Source organism: Lepisosteus oculatus, chromosome 7, assembly GCF_040954835.1.
Source record: "Lepisosteus oculatus isolate fLepOcu1 chromosome 7, fLepOcu1.hap2, whole genome shotgun sequence".
NCBI classification, from domain to species: Eukaryota; Metazoa; Chordata; class Actinopteri; order Semionotiformes; family Lepisosteidae; genus Lepisosteus; species Lepisosteus oculatus.
Window position 1 is genome coordinate 41,796,782 of NC_090702.1, and position 24,017 is coordinate 41,820,798.

Below are 24,017 nucleotides of genomic sequence, written 5' to 3' on the forward strand. Positions count from 1 at the left end.
GATAAAATCCCTGGTTTCGCACACCTGTTGTAATGTACTGTATAGAATGAAATGTGATATAATTTTGTACAAAATTAGATTCAGATTTAAGGAGAATTTTATCAGACAATTATTGTACATGTTACCCAGATTCACACAAAATACAGTACATGCATCTGCAACAGTCTTAAGAGAATAACGAAAAACAGAGGTCACATACAGTATATGCAAAGTTCACCCCGTTAGGCGCTCCTTTCCGTTTTCAGATGAAGAATCGTTTGTTTTTTCGTTTCTGAGAAGGGTTGCGTTGTGGGTGGTTACGAATTTCACCTAATCTACACCAGAAAATTAAATCGGCCCTGTTATCTATTCTGTTATGTACTGTATCTGTTCCGTTTAGAACAGTTGAATTGTGTAACACTATTTACTGTACCTGATTCGCTTGGAATCGGCCCCTCCTTAATCTCCTTAATACCGTAATATTTTCCGTAAGACGTCTGGGGCGAGGGGTGTCTGGGGTGACAATAGAAAGCTGGATTTGATACATTATAAGACTCACAACCCTAAAGCAGATCAGGCTGTAAATGTTTATGAAAATGTGTAACAGCTCCTGATTTGATGTGAACTGAAAGACATTTTTGGTAGTAAAAATGATTACATGAATGTGTTAAAGAGGTGGGTGGGTGGGTGGGCTGATTCTAAATCTGGGCGAATCGTGTTATAAACGCGAAAGTTAAAAAAAAGGCTTAGAATAAATCTAACTTTCCTGGTCCCTAGATGATCGCAGTGAAAACACTGAAGGTCACACCCCTCCTCCAGCCATACTGAATCTTTTTTTATGTACTTCATGGGCTGTGGCTCGTCCGAAGATGAAAGACGTTATTGGAAGAGCTAATCCGCATAGCCTCATTCTCCCAATGTGAGTGAAGAGGTTGTTGCGATGAGCTGAGACATTGGTACTGAGATAAGGTCCACTTCAAAATCTGGTGGTTATATAAAAAATAATTGGTAAAGCACCAGCACTTTCAATTCAGTGACCTGGAGCCTATCCCAGCAAGCAGTGGGATACACCCTAGTGTACTAGTCCATTGCTGGGCACACACAGACTCTCACAGCAGGGCCAATTTCACAGACCTGCCATTGTGTCTTTGGACTGTGGGAGGAAACCAGAGCAGCAGGTGGAAATCCACACAAACTAGGGGAGAACATGCAAACTTCACACACATAGCACCCCAGGAACTGAACACAGGGTCCCAGTGCTGCAAGACAGCAATGCGAACCTCTGTGCTAACCTAACTGGCAAATATGATTTTAAAAATATAACTCAGTCTGAACTTTCCTCTTTCTTCTTCACCAATAATCATATTTCTATGTTTATATTTTAATACACAGGCTTTTTAGAGTTTTTCATTTATTCGTGCCCAGATTACTTTTCTATGTCCTCAAAAGACATTGTATAATGATTCCTCTTGGCTGAGTGAGGCTATGATGTCTATAATGCACAGCCTTCGTCTCAGAAATCCACACTGTGCCTTTTACAGTACATAGCTAAACCGATATCTCTTTTTTGACAAAAAGAACCATTTAAAAGTTGAGGAATTATTTAAATTGCGAAGTATCATACAAAACCTTGAAGGTTCAGCAATGATTGCAGAAACTGCTTAAATTGATATATAGGAACTTCCATAGCAAACTGTAGGAGTAATAACTTGGAAGTGAAACTCCAAATAAAAAATTCATGTAAGAATCTCGTGGAAACTGCTTTGGCCTTTTTGAATTATCAGCATTATTGATGCTTTTCAAAGTATACACTTGGTAAGCATTTCTAAGCCCATCTCCTGCTGCCAGTGCTACAGCTTGAAAAGGAAAAATCTTCCAAGTTTACCTGGCACGCTCCCAACACTTCTGACCTTTATTCTGAGCTGCAACTAAAGTTATTTTAATACACAATGAAACTGTTACAATTCCAAATTAACAAAGTCATCTGGAATTCATGAAAAGGGAACAAAACCTACTGTGTGTCTGAATGGAAGAAAACACCGCAATCCTCCAATTTGTTCCCTGACAAGCAATAAGTCTGTTGTGCCTTGATCTCATCACAACAGTCACAAAACAGTTATATATTCCCCAATCGTATTTCAAGACCCCAAGTACTGCTTTGTGGAGGACAAGCGCAATGGGGGTCATGCAGTTAAGTGAGGTCAGCCTCCTGCTGGAGTCTAGAAAAAAGTAACCATTTGCTGCACCAGAGGATCTGTGTTTCGTTGTGCCGGAGTTATCTGCTGTCTAGGGGGCGATGCTGTGTTCGGAATCCGCGAGTGACCGGGATCAAATCCCAGCAGGGGCAGAGTTAGCTGCTCTTGTCACACAAGCAGGCATGGCTACAGCTGTTTCCCTAAAGAGGACTGATCACTGAACTGCTCACCCTCTGTAGCAGGTTGGTAATAATGATTGGAACACCAATGAGCCACCTACATAACCCGATATTTCACAGATCTACAACAATAAATTGCATTAATTACAAAAACTGACTATAGTTGATAATTTGTCTTGAACTCAACATACTGGGCTAAGAAGTAGGATGCTCTGCAGACTAGTGTAGTGTCTTGCAATGAACACATGAATCCATCCATTTTCTAACCACGTTATCCAATACAGGGTCGCTGAAAGGCGAGATACACCCTGGACAGGACGCCAGTTTGTCACAGAACACACACAGACACAAACACATGGTCACACCAGGGACAGTTTTTTTTCCTTTTTCCAGAAGGCATTTAACCTCCCACTATGCCATGGACTATGGGAGGAAACCAGAGCACCTGGATGAAACTCACATAAGCTTGGGAGGACAACCAAACTCCAAACATTGCTGCCTTGCAGACCTGGGCTGCTATCTGCATGGATTTTTATTGCAAGTTTATTATAAAATTACAATTGCACACATCACACCTCCTTCCTTTTGAAGACAGTGGTGCTTATCCATATACAGTATGTTTACTGCAGTCTGCATCAGTTTGCACCTATCCAAAACTATTATCAACCTGGCCTCGTGCCTGGAAGTCGCTAAGTGATGGCACAGAAATGGCTGCATGCTGCCAGGGCTGGCTGGCGCTTTGTCTGTCAGGGTATTCTCGGTCTGTCAAGCGACAGTAACCCCTGTGACACACTGCTCACACCTTGGGTACTGCCATATCTCTCCAATTAATCAGTGCTCAGCAGCACTGACCGAGCCACAGAGGTGATGTCAGCTCCTTGGAGGATCGTGCAGGCTTCTCCTGTGACAGAAGGCCTGGTTTCTCGGAGTAGTGGAGCCATGTATGGGCCGAACTCCCAGGCGACCGCGACTGAATCTTGACAGGGCAGGGACAGAGTCCCACCCCATCACAGAGGCTCCGTGGGGCTCGCAGTGTGAGAAGTGGGAGATTGCTGGGAAATGTTGTTCTGCAGGCAACACCTGCAAAACCTCCACTGTACCCTCTTGTGCTGTTAGGAAGAACTAGTTATGAACAGCTAATTCCAAATTGAGGGAGGGGCTGAATGGAAAGAAACATAACTTGATTTCAAAATAAAAGATAAAATATCCTTAAATATACAGTATATAACACATGCACTCTTTGTCTACAATAGTAGAACACTGCATTTACTGTATAGATAAAAAAATATCACATTTGCAAAACCATGTTCCTCTGCGGGAGGCATGCAATTCACTGGACACATTTTGTATCCAATGCCCTTCTTTTTCACTGTGCTTTTTATACATTTATTCTTTTATGGGTTAGAAATAGAAACAAATGACATAATATTGAACTACAATTTTTTCGATGACCACTGCAAGCCCTGTGATCTTTTCTAAACATAGCTGATGAGTATGCCAGAGGCAAACTGCTGCAGTTCTTGATTAAAAAAAATCTCTTCACCACTTTGGCTCTCAAGTCTGTTACAGAGCAGAAAGCTGTGTCAGCCTAAATTACAAGTTAATGACAAAGCCCCTTTCAATTGAACCGATTTGATATGTTCCTAAATGCAGCCTACAGTAGTGTCTAGTTTTAAGTAATGAATTGTGAAATCTTTGTGTAATTTAAAATTTAAGAAGTGCACATTAGATCTTGCAGTAGAGTAAGGTAGACTAAAACCCATAAACATCTACCACAATAATGATTTTGACTAATATTACTAGCCTTACAGTTCTGATATTTTCAATAAAGACCACATGTAGACACATTGAATTTTAATTATATCCATAATGTTGTAGATAACAGCAGAGAATTATAAATGCTGATGTGACTGTATCTAATAGAAAACCTTGAAAATTCAGTGCTTATTTAGGGTTGAGGTCCGTGCATTAAATTATTAAGATATTCAATCTTCTATTTCACATTTTTGGATTGCATTCAGACATTACAAAAACCATATCTTAGTTAAAACAGGTAAACAAAAAACACTTTCTAATTTCAAAGTGAAAACAATAATTGTATATATATAATTAATTTAGGAGCATATACAGCATTTTGTTTTAACTTTCATGTTCTAGTGTTTTGGATCAATGGCAAAAAAAAGTCTAAGCAGGTGAATACTTTTGAAGGCCACTGTAGTAGATATTATTTTTCAAGATGAAATGCGCAGAATAACACGAGAAGAGAAAGGAAAAACAAAGCATCAGTTCTCTCTTTATGAGGTATGTGTTCCTGATCAGAACTGTTTGTTTATTCAGCTCTGAAATCAATATTTGTATTTTGCAGCAATCTTTCTCTGTTTAAAAAGCAAATGCATTCAATGGTTCCCCAGTGTTATTTTCAATTCACATGTTCAAACACCTGAAATGACAGTTTGATAAAATGATAGTTTTGTTAGGCTGTTTTGTTTCCGGCTACAAAATAAATTCTGAATTGCACCCAATCCAACCCCAATTACATAGGTCCAAATTATTAAATCTATCATGTTTTTATACTGATGCATTTATGCAACATTTTTAAAAAATATTTTAATGCAAGTCTAAGTAGTTTATAATGTTGATCATGATCTTCACACTAAATGTCACCCTAAGTTAAAACAAAATTTTAATACCAGAAGAATGGTTACAATACACTTGAATACTCAATACAAATACATGAAAAAATGATTTTGTTGAGCAGAACATTTTTTAATTGTGACAAGGGCATGTTATAACTGTGTGAACAATGAAAACTTTATCAAAGATGACTTAAAACTTTGGAAAGCTATACTGTACATCTTCTCAAACTTGAACTCCAGGTGAACAGTTTTCAGCTCAAGAGCACTGCAGTGAGGAACATGAGAGCATTACAATTCTGCTCGAGTGTCTGTGGAACACTCAGATCATCTAAACTGTGTATGTAAAAAACATCTGTGAGAACAACATCATGTCATCTTAGTATAGATTATCTTCGTTGACAATAAATCTTACCTTATAAAATATTCTAACGATGACAAATCAGCCATTTATGCGTACTGTATTGTGCAATGAGAGTTTCTCACTTCAATGATGCAAAATGCAAACCAGAACCAAAAAACATCATGTTGCTGAAACATGTAATGCAAACTCTGGTCACCAACATCCATATTGGACAGATGGCCACATTACACACCATAGGCCAGAGACACTCAGGACACACATTGAACATGCACACTGAACTAAATGCTACAAAAAGTAACAGTGTGTGAAGTCTTCATAGCAAAAAGTAATAATAGAGATACAGTACCTGTCAGTTCCTTATTATCTTTAAATAAGAGAGCTTACTTAATTTTCAGCTTGTAAAGAATCTATAGGATTACAAAGAATGGTGTACTGTATTTAAATGACTTATTTCATCATGAGCATGTTGCTTTAGATTTTAATTTTTATGAAAATATCTTCCATAAATAGAGCTTTACCATCTTTTACTTTATATAGTTCGACTAAATTCATACTTTAAGCTTTCTAATGGATATTCAATATAAAATGTGAATAGTTTATTACATTAATTTAATTCTAGAGCAGACCCAAATACATTAGAACCATTCTACCTCCTTACAGATTAGAAATATAAATATTCTATTCTTATATTAATTATTCATACCCTCTAAAGACTATTTTCTACATCTGTTCAATTCAGATGATACACAATTAAGGACAAGATTTAGTTTTCAATTACTTTCAAAGTGATTGAAATTAATTTCATCTACACAGACATTAATTTCAAGCCTATACTAAGAAGTTTTAATTCATTAGGGAAGCAACATAATTTCCTCATTTAGAAACATAAATCACATTACAAAACATGCTAATTGTTTTTTCCTTTACAGCTGCAAATCACAAACAAATCAACTTTTTTAATACATGTTTGACATCCCTATTTGCAGGAAAAAGTAAAACAAGTGTTTTATTGTATTAACTAGAGTTGTAATTTATATATATCTTTATGTAATTATATAAAATGCATATAATATATCCCTACAAATCCATCATATAAAAACATTCTAAGGGACAATTTTCCTTCCAGCATGCTGAATACCAGACCTTTCCTCATGCATGTATTGACTGTTGGTTTATTTCATCTATCCAGATCTATTATTTATAGAGTTTGACAGACCAATGCAGCCTTTAACAGTCTTTTATTGCTGTTAGCAAAATGTTTAAGATTCTTCATCAGATTCCTCTTGCTGACCTTTTTTCTGAAAAAGAAAAAAGAGGCACTCTTTGAAGAGAGAGCATATCACCTTCCGAATCATCAGAGACATGAATTTCAGGACACAAGCTGCTTCGGTGTGCGTTCAAAGGATAGTGTAAACCAGTGATTCCCAATCTGGGGGGCACTAAGTGCTTCTGGGAGTGGAGGAGTGCAAGAAAAAATTCTTAATGTCAAATCCATTAAAAACCTAGGTGTGTTTATTCACCTCTTTCGTTCATCCAGCTGTTGAGTAGCTACTGTAACTACAGAAACTACTGTAAGTAGATTTCAATGCTTGTTGGCATTACTCATTGCCAAGGAAAGAGCATACCTGTGTGTCTATTAAAGAAGAGACACAACGTTTTTTATCCAAGAGGTTATCCAAGCACGTAAAAGTAATTTCTTTGTTTCACAGTGCAGTGGTGGTGGTTCAGCTACTCCTCTCACTCCTCTTCAGGCGAATTTGCCTTGACTTTGAGCGCCAGAGCACACTGCTCGTCTTCTGGTCGCATTTCTGACTACACTCGCTGATGATTCAACACTGTACTCATTATTACATGGGAGAAAGTTCCTTGTTTATTCAATTATTATTATTATTAGTAATATTATTATTATTATTGTTGTTGTTGTTATTCAGACAGGGCATCAGTTTCAGCAACTTGTCTTGCAATGTGGATCCCTACTCCCTGAATGAAAGAAGAAAATGAATGGCTTCAAGGCTTCTGGAAAATATATGATGATTTGTCTTCACCTTCCTTTGTCAGATGTATGGAGATCTAGCATTAGCCCACCTTCCAACTGTCTTTCAGGCTTATCTGCATCTTCCCTGTAGAAGCATGAGAGTGGAAGACAAAAAGAAGCGAAGGACTCTTACCAGCTTGAGGAAGTCGATAAGTTTGTACGCATCTTCCCCGGTGGAGAGATCTACGAAGTCCCTGGGGATCCGGTAGCTGAGGCAGGGGCTTGGCTGCACCGTCACCTCACTGGTGGTGTATCGGAATGCTGGGGCGTCCTGTCGGACAGTCATGACACAGAGTGTAAGGCACAGCGGCCACTGCACAGTGGCTGATTAACCTTATTGGGGCATCTTTGAACACCATCGAAGACAAGTCAAACGGAAGTGTTTCAAAGCTAGAAATCATCATATTCATACCCAAAATTACGTTCCATTCCATCATCAGAAAACATAACAGTATACTTCACCATCATCTGTAACCAAACTACTGCTTTTTTCCCCCAAAAGGGGAAAAAATAAGAACATCAGAACAAGAGGAGGCCATTCGGTAGTTAATAGCCAATTGGATCTCATCCGGCTGTTTCATCACAGAAGCCAGGGTATCGCTGGGTATCTTGTTCTGCACTCCCACAGTCCTTTCCGAGTGCTTTCCAAGCCTCCACAAGTGAACCTTTAATGTCCACTGCAAATGTCATAGGGAACCAGCACAATTTATATGGGAGTTATGTGCTGATGCAGAGTACTTTAAGGTAGGACATGCACTACATGTTAGCATAAAGTAGCCTTAAACGTAACTTCTCATCAGATGTGATTTCATGCTATCTGTTTGTGCTCTGCTGCATTTGTATCTTCTTACAAATAAATGTATATGTATTCAAATTTTGAAAAGAATGTGCATAATTCTGGATTATTTTAAAGCTGATCTTTAGCGTAGAGGACATATATATCGTAATCAAATGACAACACCATGGTTTCTATTTCCATCAAGGGTCTGATTTCAGCAACAACATCATCATTTGTGCTGAATTCACTGACAAACAATTCACCAAAGCTGATGTTTAATGCCTATAAGCACAGCCTCGGTCTTGTTATAGTTTTGTTACATCAATATTTTTATATCCAACACCTGCAGCAATCGTACCTGATTTATTATATAAGTAAATATGAGTGCTAGAAGCAAAAAAGTAAGGAAATTAAGACATTTACAGTATGTAAAAACAGTATAAAGGCTATGTACAGGGTCTACACCATGGGAGTCAAATTTTGGTCCTGGAGGGCCAGTGTGTCTGCAGGTTTTCGAGATCTTTTTATAAAAGGAACTCAGAAAACAAACACAAAGACACACAAAGGCTCTCCAGGACTGGATTCATCTAGGTAGACACAGCATACATCCACTGACGACTGGGAAAGTTAAATTCTCTTTTTCTTAATTGCAGGCTCATCTACCACAAATTCGCACCTGATCTGTATTTTCCCCTTCAACGTGGTCCCCTCTGAGACTGTTTCCTGAAGTCAGCTCTTCCCAGGTGAACAGCAACGAGTCCGTCACCTCACCAAACGGGTTCAGATCTATCAACCACACCCTACCCTGAAAAAACACCATCAGAAAAAGACCGAGTTCAAGAGCTTTCCTTAGCACACATACTGCAGAGAATGTAACCTTTAACCAGTTCACAACCGAAGCTTTTACTACTTTCTATTTTTGTTATTAATGAAAGCACAGAATATAAAACATTTACTAACCTGACTATCTCTGTAGACATCAATCACAACTGTGGAAAAAAACAACATTTTATTTGATAATGAAAAATAACTTTCTTCTGTCTTTTAGACTCACTAATCATTCTTTCCTTTTAAACCCAATAAATTCATCCAGGTCACAGCCACAGATATTAGAATGGTAATCTAAAACTCAGCATGACCATAACATCATGTTCCTTGATCATATACTTTTGTGAGGGTATATGCAGTCTGGGGTTTTTCTTTGGCAAATTCAAATTTACAGATACAAAAGAAGGAAAGAAACCAGTGATTCTAAATTTATGAAGGAAGCAGAATTTAAAATGGAAAAATGGCAGGACAGATGGATGGAAAAAAGGAGCAAAAAAGCACCAAATAATAATAAAAGCTTATAATGAACTTTTCTTATCTCTAATGTCATTGTGACATTATCTCTTATTTTGCAGTAATTCAGCTAACATTACCAAGGGACCTATAAAAAGGTAAAATGTACAACATAAAAATGGTATATCCAGATCAACGGTCAATGAAAAGAAGAACTGCAGAATGTCTTTTTCAGTATTTCACAAACTAGATTAATGACACCTGACATTGCAACACTAGTAGATTAAGCTTGTCAGATACTGATGTCAACAATGACACTGTCAAGAGAAAGGTGTAAAACCCTGAAAAAGTACATTTAATGTTCAGGATTTTCATTAAGTATTCCCTACAACACACTTGTTACGGTTAATTAATTATTTCCACATACTTACAGTCCTCATCCAGGAACTTGTACTGAATATTGTCCCTGAAGAAATCCTGGATTGATCTACAAATGTCATCTTCCTGATGTGAAATGTGATCATAGTGCTGTGTGTAATCTCTCTGTGAGATTCCTAAAAAGTAAAACACATCAGGACCTACTCTTGTATAACATTCGTAGTTACAGATCATTAACCACCCTTACTTGCTTCCGTCATACATTAATATACAGTATAGCACCAGCAGGGTACAGCTCCTATAGCTATCTGCCAAGATTTTCCACTACTTCAGTGATTTACCAAATTTGGTGGAGATTTGGGAGGCCAGTTGAGTAAATAAACACAAGGGCCTGTTCTGATCTATAAAGCCATAGGACATTCCATTCCAGACATTATAAAACAAACAAGAAACAGCAAACAGAGAAGCGCAGTCCTTTTATTTTGGAATACTATGGTAAGCAATAGAAAATGATATTTCCAACCTTTGGGATCCACTAAACACTTTAAGATGTTCGATACAGAAGACATCATGTCAAGAATAGGTGGATCTTCATTTTTATTAATGTTATTTTTTCTCGTCTGAAGATTCAATGACAATAAATCAATGCCCACTTTCTCTTTTAATTTGATTCTGTGCAGTTCAGGACTCTGATATATATTAGCCTTTCAAGTTGGGACAGTGGGTATTATTATATATGTAATAAGCACAAATTTCTAACGTTTCTGTTTATATTTGTATAGACAAATAATAAAACCTCTTAATGAATTCCAACCCCTCCTTTACAACATCCACATCCAAGGGCATAAAACTCTACAGGATCACTGCACTTATAAAGGAAAATACTCTCCATACCTATTAGCTTGTTTTCCTTGACAAAACATCTGAACTCTCCACCAGGGATCAATTCACACCATTTTCTCAGGACCAGCTTGAAAAACAAAATATTTGTTTAGCATATTAAATATGTTAATAGCTGTATGCTCCCCCATTGGAATACCTTCAGCAAATAGGATATAAATTCTCATCTCAGTGTGCTGCGACTTTTAATATAAGGTGAGCTGAGACAACTGCAGTAGAATGAGACCTTAATTTCTCCCATTAAAGGCACCCCCTCAACCTGTTACTGTTACTGTCCCCTCCCATGCAAAAACACTTCTTAACTTTCCTCACAGTATGTTTTCAGGTGCTGCAGAGTCATTTATTACTGTAAAGCAGTTCCACTTGGTCAGAAATCAGATCTGAACGAGATCTGTCTGGGATGTAGTAATTTAAAATTACTACAATTTGTATTTCATGTAACAATTAACATGCATGCGATGAGTTCAATGAAGTAATCAGCATTAGCCCAAGAAAGTAAGATTCACAACACAGTGAAAGGGAAATGGGTGCTTGATGAGGCAGGGTAGAGAATGACACTGCCTTCAGTACAGCCACCCACCTCGTAGTTTATTGATGGATCTGGGGAATCATCATTACAACGAAGGAACCTGAAAACAACACGTTGTAAACAAGTTTACCCTGTTAACTCTGAAATAATTAACAAAACAAAACAAAACTAATACACGAGGCAATGAGGCTGAGAATTTTGTAATGCACAAAAGAACTATGATTGTTACTGATTCAGTAGTCAAATTATAAGCCTAAACTTTGCAAGTTCCGCGCAGCAGTGTTATAAACTCAACAGGAAGAACTGTGCACGCTCCATATCTGAGCCTACCTTGACTGGTGATGGAAGAGGACATTTTATCAGAACAAATTCATATTCACAATGATGAGCTGGAGCCCCATTTTTTACAGCAGTGAAATGTACTGGAGCGCTTTGAGTGAAATGTTTTTGCTCAAGGGTACACTAACATCGTGCCACCCAGGATCTGAAGCCAAGATCCTCTGGTCTCAGTCCAAAGCACTAAACACAACTCCACGCTGTTTTTGAAGTCAGTCCACCTTGTGGGGGTCCAGGCAAAAAAAAAACTAATCAAAGTGAACATGGATTCATCTCACAAAACTAATTTTCTTCCTTCTTCTTTGGAAGTTCAATAGTCCCAAAGCAGGCAAGACACGGGAAGAGAAAAAGGCCACTACACATTTTTTGGGAATGAAAAGCTGCCTTTTATACTCTGAAATAAATCACTGCACTCTGTGGACATTGCCACTTACTGCAGTCCTATTCTGCTGCACCTGAAAAAAAAAGATCTTCACAAAGGCAGCAATCAATACCAGTGAAGAGCTGAACACAGAGAAAGCGAAGGTCACTATGAGACTGTGGGAATGAAATCAGGAGATGCAGGCTGACCTTTACCATTAATGGATAAAGCCATTCTGGGGTAAATTGTTTTAAAATCCCAAACTCAAAAGGCTTTGTGGACACTGAACATATTGATTTTTAGATTTTCCTATGGCAAAGAACACTAATTTTAAAATTGGATGCCGACAAAAGGGATTTGAATGAGTTATTAGAAGTTAATGCATTCAGGTCAGTAGCGTTTAGTCGTTAAAATACAGTACTTAAGGGTATGAGATAACATTTGGGCTTTAAAAGACAGTACTTAAGAGCACGGGAATAGCTCCTAAATATGTTGAAACAGCACAATGATTATAAAATCTGCTTATTAATAATAGTCGTAAAGCACTTCAAATAGGAGCACTTACGGCTGAGTGAAGTCATGGGTGATGAAGTCTGAACTCTTGAAAAGCAGAAAAATGTCACTCAGGCTCTGGCATCTTAAAGAACTGTTCATTGCAATCCAGTTAGCATCCTACGTATATACAGATATATAAGGAAGAAAGTAAAATAATGCACAAAAGAAGGGTTATTTATTCTCTCTTTAAGTCTTCAAGGTTTTAAAGTGAAGAATGCAGGTTTGAAATAAAACCTTTCTGAAAATAATATCAGAATAATATCAGAAGCATGGGCATATTATACTAATCACTGAAAAGTCATATCTTTTATATGGGCTTGAATAGGGACTACATTAAGAAGTTTAACAGCCTTGTAATAAATCAAGGGTAATAAACAGTTGTCAGAAGGGATGGTTTTTACCTCAGTTTTGCCTATGAAACAAAACCAGACTGAATGTAACTGGACAATTCACCAAGATTAAGGAAAGTAAACCCAGGTGGCTTGTCAAGAATATGTCATCCAGCCGTTTCTTGAAAGATATCGGGTATCTGCTTCACAAACATGTTCCATGCTCCCACCACCCTTTGGGGAAAGAAGTACCTCCAGTTCCCAGATTTAAATGCATGTTGGAGAAACTAAAACCAAAATGTCCAATACAGTAAAATCTTTACTGATATTTAAGCCTTACCCTTGGAGCACTCCAGTTCAGCTTCGGGAAGATGCTGCCCCCAAGAGCGTTGATTGCTTCCTGTACTTTGGCATGGAACTCGGGGAATTCAGGAGCCTTAACCACAAAGGGAAACTATCAGGGCTTTCAAACTTAACACAAACAAAAGTTATCACTATACATCTTTAAAGAACTAAATATACAGTCAGGATGCCTTAATTTGTAATCGAGGCAATTGTTTATCATACTTAAAGAAGAAATACAGATAACAACTACAACTACAAACAGATGAGTTTTAATGATTGGTATATCCATTACCTAACTAGCAAGGAGAATGATACCTTAAGCAAATATGAAGAGTTGCTCTTGCAGTCTGTACACTTGGAGCAGATATAGTAAACAAAGGCACCTATATCTAAAAGACTTAGTCACAGTGTAATAGAAACGGTTAACCGATTACCATTTAAGCCTGCTGATAATAAGCTAACTCAAATGAAATATTTTTAATACTTACAGTAACCGTTGATGTAGTCTCGTCATCTGACCACTATTACAACAAAACCAAAATATATATTTTAAAAAAAAAACAATCGACAAGATGTCCAGAATTCTTGCCCCAATCTCCATTTTGTAAACTTATGGGATAATATCTATAGTGACAGACTGAGCAGAGCCACACAAGCCCTGGCTAAGAGAGCTGGCTTATAAGGTTCTAAACAAACACCTTCAAGCTCGTCTTGATCAGGGTATTGTCAGGTTAAACCTACATACCAGTTTAACACGTAATGTCTTCTCAGACAATAAGCATCTAGTGTTCCTTTAACAAAAGTACTGAACTTGCCTTTAACGGTCCTAAGGCATTAGAAACTATTTGTAACTGGGAATGTTTCTGGATGGGTTAAGGAAAAATATAAGACATTTACTACTTTAAATTACAAAACTAAACATACATTTATTTATGTTATAAATTTGCATGACATACTGTATATTAATTAAATATTGTGCATTAAATATTAAATACTTTATTTGAAAAAGTATAATATATGTATACTGACAGATGACTATATGACTATATATTTGTACCAACAGTAGCTATACCGCACATGAATACTATGACTAAAATTGTACCTGTATATCGTCTTCCTCATCACAGTCACTATTGTTTGTCTGAGAATTCTGAGGGGGATCTACTCTGCAAAAAACAGAATAACAGACTATTCATATAGCGTTAAAAAAAGAGCAAAATTACAATAACTTATTCATTTATACAGTCCCTTGTCTTCCTGGAGAAACTAAAACCTCAAAGGATGTGACAACAAAAGGAACAAATTCAATCTGAAAGATGCATTGTAGCATTTCTCAAATTGTCTACTTTAAATTCCACGACGATTGCATGGAAGCCAAATGAAAATGATTTATTTGAAAGATTTACAAGACCAAATGTCAAGGTTGTTGGTGTCTCTCCTGTGCCGTGTATCAGCTTAGGATTTTTAAAGACTGTAAACATAAGAACACACAAAAGGTTACAAATAGAAAGGAGGCTGTTCATCCTTTCTCACTTGTTTGGGTGCTCAAAACCAACTGATCTCATCCCATCATTTTCTGAAGGAAGTGAGGGTATCAGTTTTAACAAGCTTGTTCCTGACTCCCACAAACATTTGTATGAAAAAGAGCTTCATGGGCTCTGATTTACAGTAGATGCACTGTCCCCGGGTTTCACCTTTGTGACCTCCGAGTCATTTTTCCCTGCTGACCCTTGACCCTCTCACATTCTTTTGTACAACAGGGCATTTACTGGAGCAATGTGAGTGAACTATCTTGCTCAGAGGCACAATAGCTGTATTGTAGTCGAGATCTGAACCCACAATGCTCCAGTCTGCAGTCCCTAACCACTTCTCCACACTACTGCCCTAAAACATACAGCATGAAATAGCTGACAACAGATAAAGATGAACAAGAATAGATACTGAGAGACAATTTCATGGTAACACAGAGATGGATTTCTGAAACAGCGTATAAATTAGGCAAAATGGGATGGAGCAGAATTGTTGTGGGGAATTCTTCATCAGAGGAGCAGGACACAGTTTTGTGCAGATTCAATTTTATTGAGCTCAATAAGGACAGCAACATCCACTGGGTCTGTCCTGCAGAACAGAGCCCCTGAAAGAGGTTTCCAACCCTTATATACTGTACAGAAAGAAGTCTTAGTTTCACAGTTTTATGGCTTGTTATGTATATTTATTCTGTCCTTTGAAATGTAGCAAAAGTTGAACTGCTTTGTCCTATTTGAAGTCCTGTCCTTTGAGATGCAGCAGACATTGATCTGCTTTATCATGTTTATGGTTTGATTGTTTATGGGTGTTGGTCCTACCTTTTGTTATGTAGTGTAAGTCACTGGAGCTGTGCAAGCAAGTCAGCTTCATTATATCTTAGCATGACCTTTGTTAAAGGCTAAATTAGCAGATCCCAGCACTTCCACACTTCCACACAGTGGTTAAACAGTAATGTCCCACTTCAGGTAATAAATAACCGGATAAATCAGGGTGGCCACATGGACATTAAGAAGATGGAACACAATGTTAACATATGGACGTGTCAAGGTTGGGGAGGATTTCAGCCTTGGCCACAAAATGGGTTACGACAACAAAAATAAATAAATGACTAACACAGTCAGTAATAGCAGAGAATTAAAGGCTCCTCTTAGAGGGACTGAGCTGTGATTCATCACGCTGGCCAGGCGGATCCCTGAGAATAAGGCCGGCCGAGATCTAGTCCCATAAAGCTCAACCTGAAGTGCACGCAGCCAGTTAGCGTCCATGCTTGCTGGAGCCATCTGCTGGTAATCTGCGCATACTACAACTAATGGAAAACAAAGCTCCCAGTTAAACAGGCAGTCTGGGCTTTCTGACCTGAGTCAGAATTTTACTTGCACACGTACATAGTGCGTGCGTGTAAAACGTAGAATCATGTGCTAATAATCTTCTTTTAGTCAAGTTATGAGTCATGGACCCATATAGACAAAATCATGATCTTCATGGATGTTTTTGATTTCATTTAGCCCTTCCACTATAATTCATTACAATGCTTGACTTCACATAACTTGCTTAACAGATACATTTCTGAGTTACACTGAATACACCAAACAAATGACAGCACTTTCCCGTGACTTAAAAATTAGCCTATTAGCAGATTCCTCATATAATTCAGATTTTCTATAGTACCAGTAACTACGAAAAACAGATAGGAATTGTGAGATGTGGAAGATTCAAAGTCTAGAGTAGATCTGAAGAGCGAAAAAACACCCAGCCTAGACAAACGTACCTCCCTGAAACCACAAGAGTGCCGTCATCCAGTAAATAATCGATCACATTCTGTGGCAAAGGAAGAATTAAACTGTAACACAAAAACAAAGAGTGTTAACACAAGCATTGGGTATTAATGGTCATTCATGCTTATTACATAGACGGAAAAACTGAAAGTCCGAGTTCTTCTTAAAAAATAATTTTAAACTTAAGCGTCGATAACAAGCACTGCCGGTTCAGTAACAAATTAGATGATATCAGTGTAACACATCAGCATTGTAAGATCAAGCTCTACGCTGGGATTTTAATAATTACATACAGGAAAAGTAAATGTCATACCTTTTAATCGTGTGCTTCTTGAATAATGTGTACCACACCGAAAACTGACAGTTTACAACCTGCTCTTTCTTCATGCTTCGTCTATTGACAGGAAGTGTCCGATAGAAAACAACTCCTCCACTGAGGAGAACAGCGGTCGTACCTATCGGATTCCACCAATCTACATATATTTAAAACTTTTTTTTCAAAGAAGCTTTGTGATATTCATATTGTTAAAATATTTATCTTATTAACTTATATGCGTGCATTTTGTCTAAACTGAATTTTATTAGCTGACGCGAGATTCAAGAAGGAGTGGCGCTCAGGGGGAGGTGTTTCGAGTTGCACTACGTTGGGGGGAATGGGTAGCATTAGTGCAGTGCTGTGATCACACTGATGAAAGTATCTTGGTTGCTGGCGAATAAGGTATGGATGTCTATTATGTTCTGTGTATATTAATTGTAATCGACTGTTTTAATAATGTTTCTTCTTTGGGTTATGTTGTTCAGAGGATTGAATTATTCAGATCACAAGTATCATGCGCTTTAAACGGTTGTTTAAAGTATTAGAGTCTACTAGAAAAGAAATATTCCTCTTCACTCCGTTTTTCCCAAAAGCTGAGGTAATCACTGCTAAGAGAGCTATTTATCAGCGGTAACTCTGCGAGGCTTTATTGAAGCCAGGTGCAGTGTACCGAGGGGTAGAAAATGTAAGATGAATGAACCGTACAGGCAGTGGTAGTAATACGTTTGTAGATTGTACTGTAGCTGAATCTCTGTAAAGTACATCCAAAAAACATTGGGACTCCCTGTCTGAATTAAGTTCATGATAACAATGAAGAGGCACCCAATTCCTACGACATGGAGATTAATCATCGTTTTTTATTCATAAGAAATCAAAAAAATCTGTCATGTTTTATGTTTGTAGTTCATAATCCTAAAATTGTCTTGACTGAAAAATCTGAAAACGTCTTAAGAAAGATTTTTTGTAATAAGATTTTTTTACATAGCACGTCTCACGTCATAATAATATACCTTTACAACAGTAAATGGATAAAATGAGACATACAGTAGCTTACACTAAAAATACATACAATTGGTGTATATATTTGTTATGCTGCAAACGTTAGATGCATTACAAATATGCTTTTTAAAAGAGTGGTCAGGGTCAAGAATAATACGAAGAAGCTCATGTTCAGTTTCAGCTCTGTGTAGAGATCTGTCCTAAATCATTTCCAACCCTGAAACACTTAAAAATGTTAGCATTTATTGAACTGATGTAGGGAACCATAACAACATAAGATGGGGTACAAACCCAGCTGTTTCTTGAATAAACCAGGGTATTGGGTCCAACAACACAGTTTGGTAGCTTGTTCCATGCTCCCACAAACCTCTGTGTAAAGCATTGCCTCTTGTTCTGTTTTCAATGGACTTCCATGTAGTTTCAGCTTATGTACTTTTATTATCCTGGATGCATTTGACTACATCCCTTTGTATTATCATCCATTGTACTTAGAATCTCAGGTTAGCCTAATTCTTAGTGTAAACTGAATTGTGTGATATTCCATGGTATAGTAATGTTCTTCTCATCTTCACTTTGTCGGTGATGTTTTTTTCTAATGTGCTATCTTTCCTTTCATATTAAAACATAAACTGGCAATTTAGAATACAATTTTTTAATTAATAATCGCAAAGAATGGGTCTTTTTCGGGTTAGATATTAAACGAAAACCAGTACCATTAATGGTGAATTTATTATTTGTTGTTTTTGTTTTGGTTACTTCACAGATAAGTGCATCTGCAGGCTCACCAGAAAAGTGTAGGCACAGTTTCAACTGCTTGTTTGTGAGGCAGCAAAAAAATGGAACCCTAGTTTTCTTTTGTGAAATAGAGATTATTCAATGTATGAATGTATGTCAATTACTTGCTAAAAGTCTGTATTAAGGCAATATTATTTCCTGTCCAGTTATGACACAATCCTCCACTGATACATGAAAAATAAAAATATTATTTTGACCATTTGTTTTGCTTGTCCTTCTTGCTAGGCAATCCTGCTGCGATAATATTGATTGCAAAGTTGCATCGTCTGGACTTTGAGACTGTCACTGCTTCATTCACCAGGGCTACAAACATGAGCCACGAAGGGGGTGCTTCATCTAAGAGCTCTACATCGTCAGTCCTTAAAGAAGAGGTGTGCAAACCATTGAATAGGAACACTTAATCATCCTTATCTTCTTGTTATCTCAGGACATCTTTGTCAGTCAGCAGGATTGAGTGTAATTTTAAAACCGGGATGGAGACAGAGCAATCAGTGGGTTTCCACTAAACAAAGCAGATTTGATTAGATGTTATTTTCTGTTTTTCATTGACGAATGTTATCATGGGCTTCACTTGGGAATTCGAGAAAGTCAGCTGAGTGATGAGTACTTTTGCTTCCTATATATATGAAAGTATGACAGAGCGAGGAAGGCCTAGTAGTCAATGTAGTAGGGGACTATTCATCCTATTAACCTGGACTAATGCATAATACAATGCTTTCTGTACAGGTAATTACAGAAGGAAAATGGGTCAAATTTGAAAAGACCACCTATGTTGACCCTTCTGGAAATGTAAGGTAGGTTTGATAGAAATGTTTCAGTAATTGTAACATGGTAAAAAAGATTAACTTTCTTATTTGGTTTTAAATTTTCTCAGAAAAATTAATCCTCCTTATTACTGAATCATAGTTTAGCCTGAAGAAGGCTCCACGGCCTAAACATTGTGTTTTCTTTTTTCTCTTTTCAGCATGGAATAAACCTATTACTTGTTCCTTTGCAGCCTACACATGCTGACACAGCTCCCCACCTAAAGTGTATATATATATTGTTCTGGGGTTGAAAAAACATAATTCTTGATAGATCCGACTTTTGGCAATATCAGACAATTCATCATCCCTATTATTCTGTTAAACCAAGGGTTTACTGTCTCTAGAATGGGTTACTTACAGTTACTATAGTGATAAAGTGATAAAGTGAGTACTCTACATGGGAAAATACTTAAAGTAATATCTTTCGTTATCTTTGTGCAGTTCGTTATCATGTTGAGTAAAGGCATGCACCTGGCAGTGCATAATTGGATCAATTTTTATAAACAATTAGCTGCAGTATGGGAAATGGTGAAAAGTAATTGCAGTTTTTTAACTTTTTCATCAGTTCTGTGTTTGTCTTGAATTAGAATCTGGGAAACGGTGAAGAGGACAACAAAAAAGAATTCCTCAGCTGACGGTATGTAAATTTGTAGGTTAAAGTGTATCTGACACTGATTGAAAGATCAAATGGAAAAACTGTGCATCTAGTACTGTATGTATGTTGAAAACGTTAAATCTGGTGGCGTGTTGGCGCAGTGGTTAGCTGGACCCTGCATTCAGTGCTGTGTGCGTGGAGTTTGCATGTACCACCTGCGTTAGTGTGGGTTTCCTCAGTCCAAGACAGATTGGTACAGTAAGTTCAACGGCGTCTGGGAAAACTGGCCCTTTTGTTGCTGTGTGGGAGTTTGTGTCTGTGAGTGCCCTGCGCGGGGCTCTGCGAATGCCTTGTGCCTGTTGCTTGCCTATGCAACCCTTTGTTGGATGGAGTGGAACGAAAATGTTAATCTTCTGTACTTTACTTCCAATTAGGAGTGGGCATATTTGCCGTTCTGAAAAGAACTCTCCATTATGACTGTGTTGTAATGGTAAAACAGTTTCGGCCGCCAATGGGGTGCTACTGTCTGGAATTTCCAGCAGGTAAAGTTCTGTTTTCTCTTTTCTCGCTTTGTACAATTCTAAACCTTAAATTGGAATGAATTTAAATACATTTTCATGGTGCAATTGTGGATTTTAATAAAGGCTTGCATTTTGTTTCAGTTATTAAATAAATCCTTTTGGAACAGGAAGAATGAATAAATTGTAAGGTCTCCTAAGAATATTTCCAGTTGAAATTACTGTCCACGGTTTGTCCTCAAGTATTAAGAATGTAATATAATATCAAGCCTCATGTTTCTTAAATGTTCTTGGGTTTTTTGTGCTACTGGTTTCTTCATCTCATTCCATACACTCTGAAGAACATTCTAAACATCGGTACTTTATAAAGAATGTTTAATAATTTCAAATAAAAAATACATCATGTGATTATCAGCAACCCCCATACTTTTCCTAATGAATAGCGAATCTTTACCAAATTGATTTATGTACAGTGAAGGGGTTAGATAGAAATTTGAAAATGGTTTTAGCAGAAGGGTGATTTCACCTCTTTCTAGAAGACTTTCTGTGAAGTTTGTAGTTTTGTTAAATCAAACCAGGCAGCTTTCACTCTAGAGCCCTAAGGCTTCTTGCTGTACGTTTTGTGAGAGTGTTTATAATCTTTTAGGCCTCATCGATGAAAATGAAAGCGCAGAAGCTGCAGCTTTGAGGGAACTGCAAGAGGAAACTGGGTATAAAGGAGAAGTAGTAGGAATTTCTCCAGGTAGAGTTTCTGTGTGTGTGTTTGGCTTGTTGTAAATATAACTGTTTCCCTCACAATTCTTAGTTCATAATCCTTCATTTTCAGTAAGTTTGTGTACTGTATTCTATTCGCAGTGATTCTGAAAACCACTACCTTCAGACTTACAGTGAAATCAGCTGATTATGATGTAAAAAGTTCATAGGTTTACAAGCGTTAGTAAATTTTGACGGTGGGCACTGAAGATTTAAAGTCCTGGTAAAAGTGTTTATCTGTAATAATATTTAAAATATATTTTTGTTTCAATTTCTGGAAGGCAGATTGCAATACTTTGTGTTTTAATTTATACTGGTACTGCCAGTTGCCTGTCTTCCTCTCTGGATTAGGCATTACATGTAAATTCATAATGAATCTGTTAAATAAATTCTACAGCTGTAGGAATCATAGGGATGTGATGGAAATGTCTATTTTACGTTCTAGAAATATATTTTTTCTTCCTCGTCCTTGAATACATTTTTTATTTCTTTTTAGTAACTTGTATTGATCCCGGTTTGTCAAATTGTACAACTCATATAGTCAGCGTTAACATCAATGGAGATGATCCAGAAAACATCAGGCCAGCACAACAACTTGGTAAGAAAGGCTTTTTTGTTTTTGGACTGTATTTCCAAATTTTTTATAAATGCATCTTAAAACTCCTCTAAATAACTTTTTTTTTCTTCTCTTTCAGCGGAAGGAGGTATGTTTTTGCTTTACATATTTCAATGGGAGTGGTGCAGCAGTTAGCAGTGCTGCCTCAGTTTCAGACCTGGGGTGCTGTTTGTATGTCCGCCCCATGTTCCCCCAGGTACTTTGGTTTCTTCCCACAATACAAAGACATACTGGTAGATTAATTATGGCCCTCAGTGTGAGTGTGAGTGTGTGTGTCTGCCCTGCGAGGGACTGGTGTCCTGTCCCGGGTGTGCCCTGCCTTGCACCAGTTGCTTGCTGGGATAGGCTCTAGTTCTCCTGTGACTGTATTGGATTATATGGTTAGAAAATGGATGGAAGGATATCTGAATGCCATAAATTGACAGTTTTGAGTGACTGCTAATTCTAGTTTGCTAATTGCAGAGTTTGTTGAAGTACTGCTTATACCTCTACATCACTTTCAAGACAAAATTAATGGTAAGTGTTTTTTAAATACACTTTGTTCCGTATTCTGCTTAGAACATTAAATGTTTCCATTTCTTAATGCAGTAGCAAGTTAATTAGTATAGAATTAATCAATCTTGGTATTGTTTTATTTCCTTTGAGAAACTTTTCTCATCTAATTGCATATTAAAATTAAAACTAATTCTAATTCTGAATTGGAAAGTGTTTGTCTTTAGTCTGTTACAATATCAGAAGCAAATGTTAATATCAATATTATCTATTGCTAGCCTCAGAAATAGTGCATTGCTGAAGTATTCAGACTCTTGCAGTTTTTTTTGCTTTAAAGCTTAGTCGGGACACTTTGAATTAGCCATTATTTGAAATATACAAAACCTACTTCTTTAAAGCAAAAAATAAAAATAAAAATATTTTTAACAAATGACTCGTCAACAGTTTATCAGGAAAACCAGCCCGTTCTGAATGTCAGAATATGGCACTGTGCACACTTGGAAAGTTTGATTTTGTGATGTACATTGGAGGTTTTACAAGTTTCTGTGTTCATTTTTCTTTCATTGTGGTTTGAAATGCACTCATCAATGCCGATTCTTTCTAACCCCAAAATATAAAAATATGTAGTTTTCTCATGACCAGGAAGAACATAATTAGCAGATAAACACAAATAGCTGTGAATATTTAACCTTAGCAATTGTATAGTAAATGGATATTTCTTTAAAATATTAAAAATGATTTTGATGTAAAATGTATTTGGATTTTAGAATGTACGATTCTACGGTTTTCGATTTTGTTATCCTGTGAGACAGTTAATATTTAGACAGTGGTTGTTTCGCACTCTGACTTTTGTTTAAAAAATTGGTTTCTTCTCCCCTCTAATTTTCAAGAAATTGTGAAGAAGGAACACGTAGTTGTAGATACCAAAGTCTACGCCTATGCAATGGGAATGACACTGGCAACAGCCAAGCCGAAAGAACTGCCAGTTCTCAAGCAGTGAAGAAAGACTGGCTTCCTCTAGCATTCTGATGTTCTTGCGTGGGTCTGCGAACGCATTCCTTAATGTACGATAATCCAGTTGAAAAAATACTGAATTTTAGATGAAGTGCACAGATGATCCACCATAGTGCCTTACATTCCTGTTTCAAAATCCAGTGTTGAAAAATCAGTTTTCTTACCCTTGTATTCTTTGTTTTATGGTGGAATGGTCTCTTTTTCTTGCCTGGTTTGTAAACAAATTATCCAGATTTGTTGCAATAAAGTGTACCCAATATTCAACAAACATCTGTCTTTTTCATAATTAACTGTTTCCCAGTTTGTATTTAGTTTGTTTTTACTTCATGCAATACCCTTCTCTTGTCTATATTAAAAGCCATCTGCCAGGTGAACTAAAGTCCCTGAAGGCCTACTGCTTGCATTGTGAAAATTTATCTTTTATGAGAAACTTTATCAAAAGCCTTCTGAAAATCTAGTTATTCCATATCATGTGCTCTCTGTTTATCCTTTACTGTTGTTACTTGACACCTCTTCTGAATTCAGGTTGACTATTCTTCTTTGTTGACTATAGGTGATCTAATTTAGTTTGTACAAGCTTACATATTAACATAGTCAGTCCTATTGGTCCATAATTACATGGGTACATTCTGTC

General features: G+C 37.2%; 2 protein-coding genes across 4 annotated transcripts; one reads left to right on the forward strand and one right to left on the reverse strand.

The window, feature by feature from the left end:
- Positions 1 to 5,098: 5,098 nt before the first annotated feature.
- On the reverse strand, positions 5,099 to 16,988 carry cdc123 (cell division cycle 123 homolog (S. cerevisiae)). Of its 2 annotated transcripts, none has more exons than XM_015352442.2 (13): positions 16,793 to 16,988; positions 16,473 to 16,544; positions 14,280 to 14,343; positions 13,666 to 13,698; positions 13,173 to 13,268; positions 12,514 to 12,620; positions 11,303 to 11,351; positions 10,717 to 10,792; positions 9,876 to 9,998; positions 9,124 to 9,152; positions 8,840 to 8,968; positions 7,519 to 7,656; positions 5,099 to 6,648 (listed from the first exon to the last, which is right to left on the reverse strand). In XM_015352442.2, the coding sequence occupies exons 1-13, from the start codon at positions 16,864 to 16,866 to the stop codon at positions 6,610 to 6,612; spliced, it is 1,029 nt and encodes a 342-aa protein (XP_015207928.1). In that variant the 5' UTR covers positions 16,867 to 16,988; the 3' UTR covers positions 5,099 to 6,609. The 2 variants fall into 2 exon arrangements, with proteins under 2 accessions (XP_015207928.1, XP_015207929.1); XM_015352443.2 differs by having other exon boundaries at positions 14,280 to 14,338; positions 16,793 to 16,882.
- Positions 16,989 to 17,101: 113 nt separating this feature from the next.
- nudt5 (nudix (nucleoside diphosphate linked moiety X)-type motif 5) lies at positions 17,102 to 23,651 on the forward strand. 2 transcript variants are annotated; one of them, XM_069192523.1, is made up of 9 exons: positions 17,102 to 17,197; positions 18,815 to 18,960; positions 19,316 to 19,383; positions 19,983 to 20,032; positions 20,425 to 20,532; positions 21,155 to 21,250; positions 21,758 to 21,868; positions 22,340 to 22,393; positions 23,260 to 23,651. In XM_069192523.1, the coding sequence occupies exons 2-9, from the start codon at positions 18,901 to 18,903 to the stop codon at positions 23,367 to 23,369; spliced, it is 657 nt and encodes a 218-aa protein (XP_069048624.1). In that variant the 5' UTR covers positions 17,102 to 17,197; positions 18,815 to 18,900; the 3' UTR covers positions 23,370 to 23,651. The 2 variants fall into 2 exon arrangements, with proteins under 2 accessions (XP_069048624.1, XP_006633413.2); XM_006633350.3 differs by lacking the exons at positions 22,340 to 22,393; positions 23,260 to 23,651 and having other exon boundaries at positions 17,112 to 17,197; positions 18,891 to 18,960; positions 21,758 to 21,945.
- Positions 23,652 to 24,017: the final 366 nt, after the last annotated feature.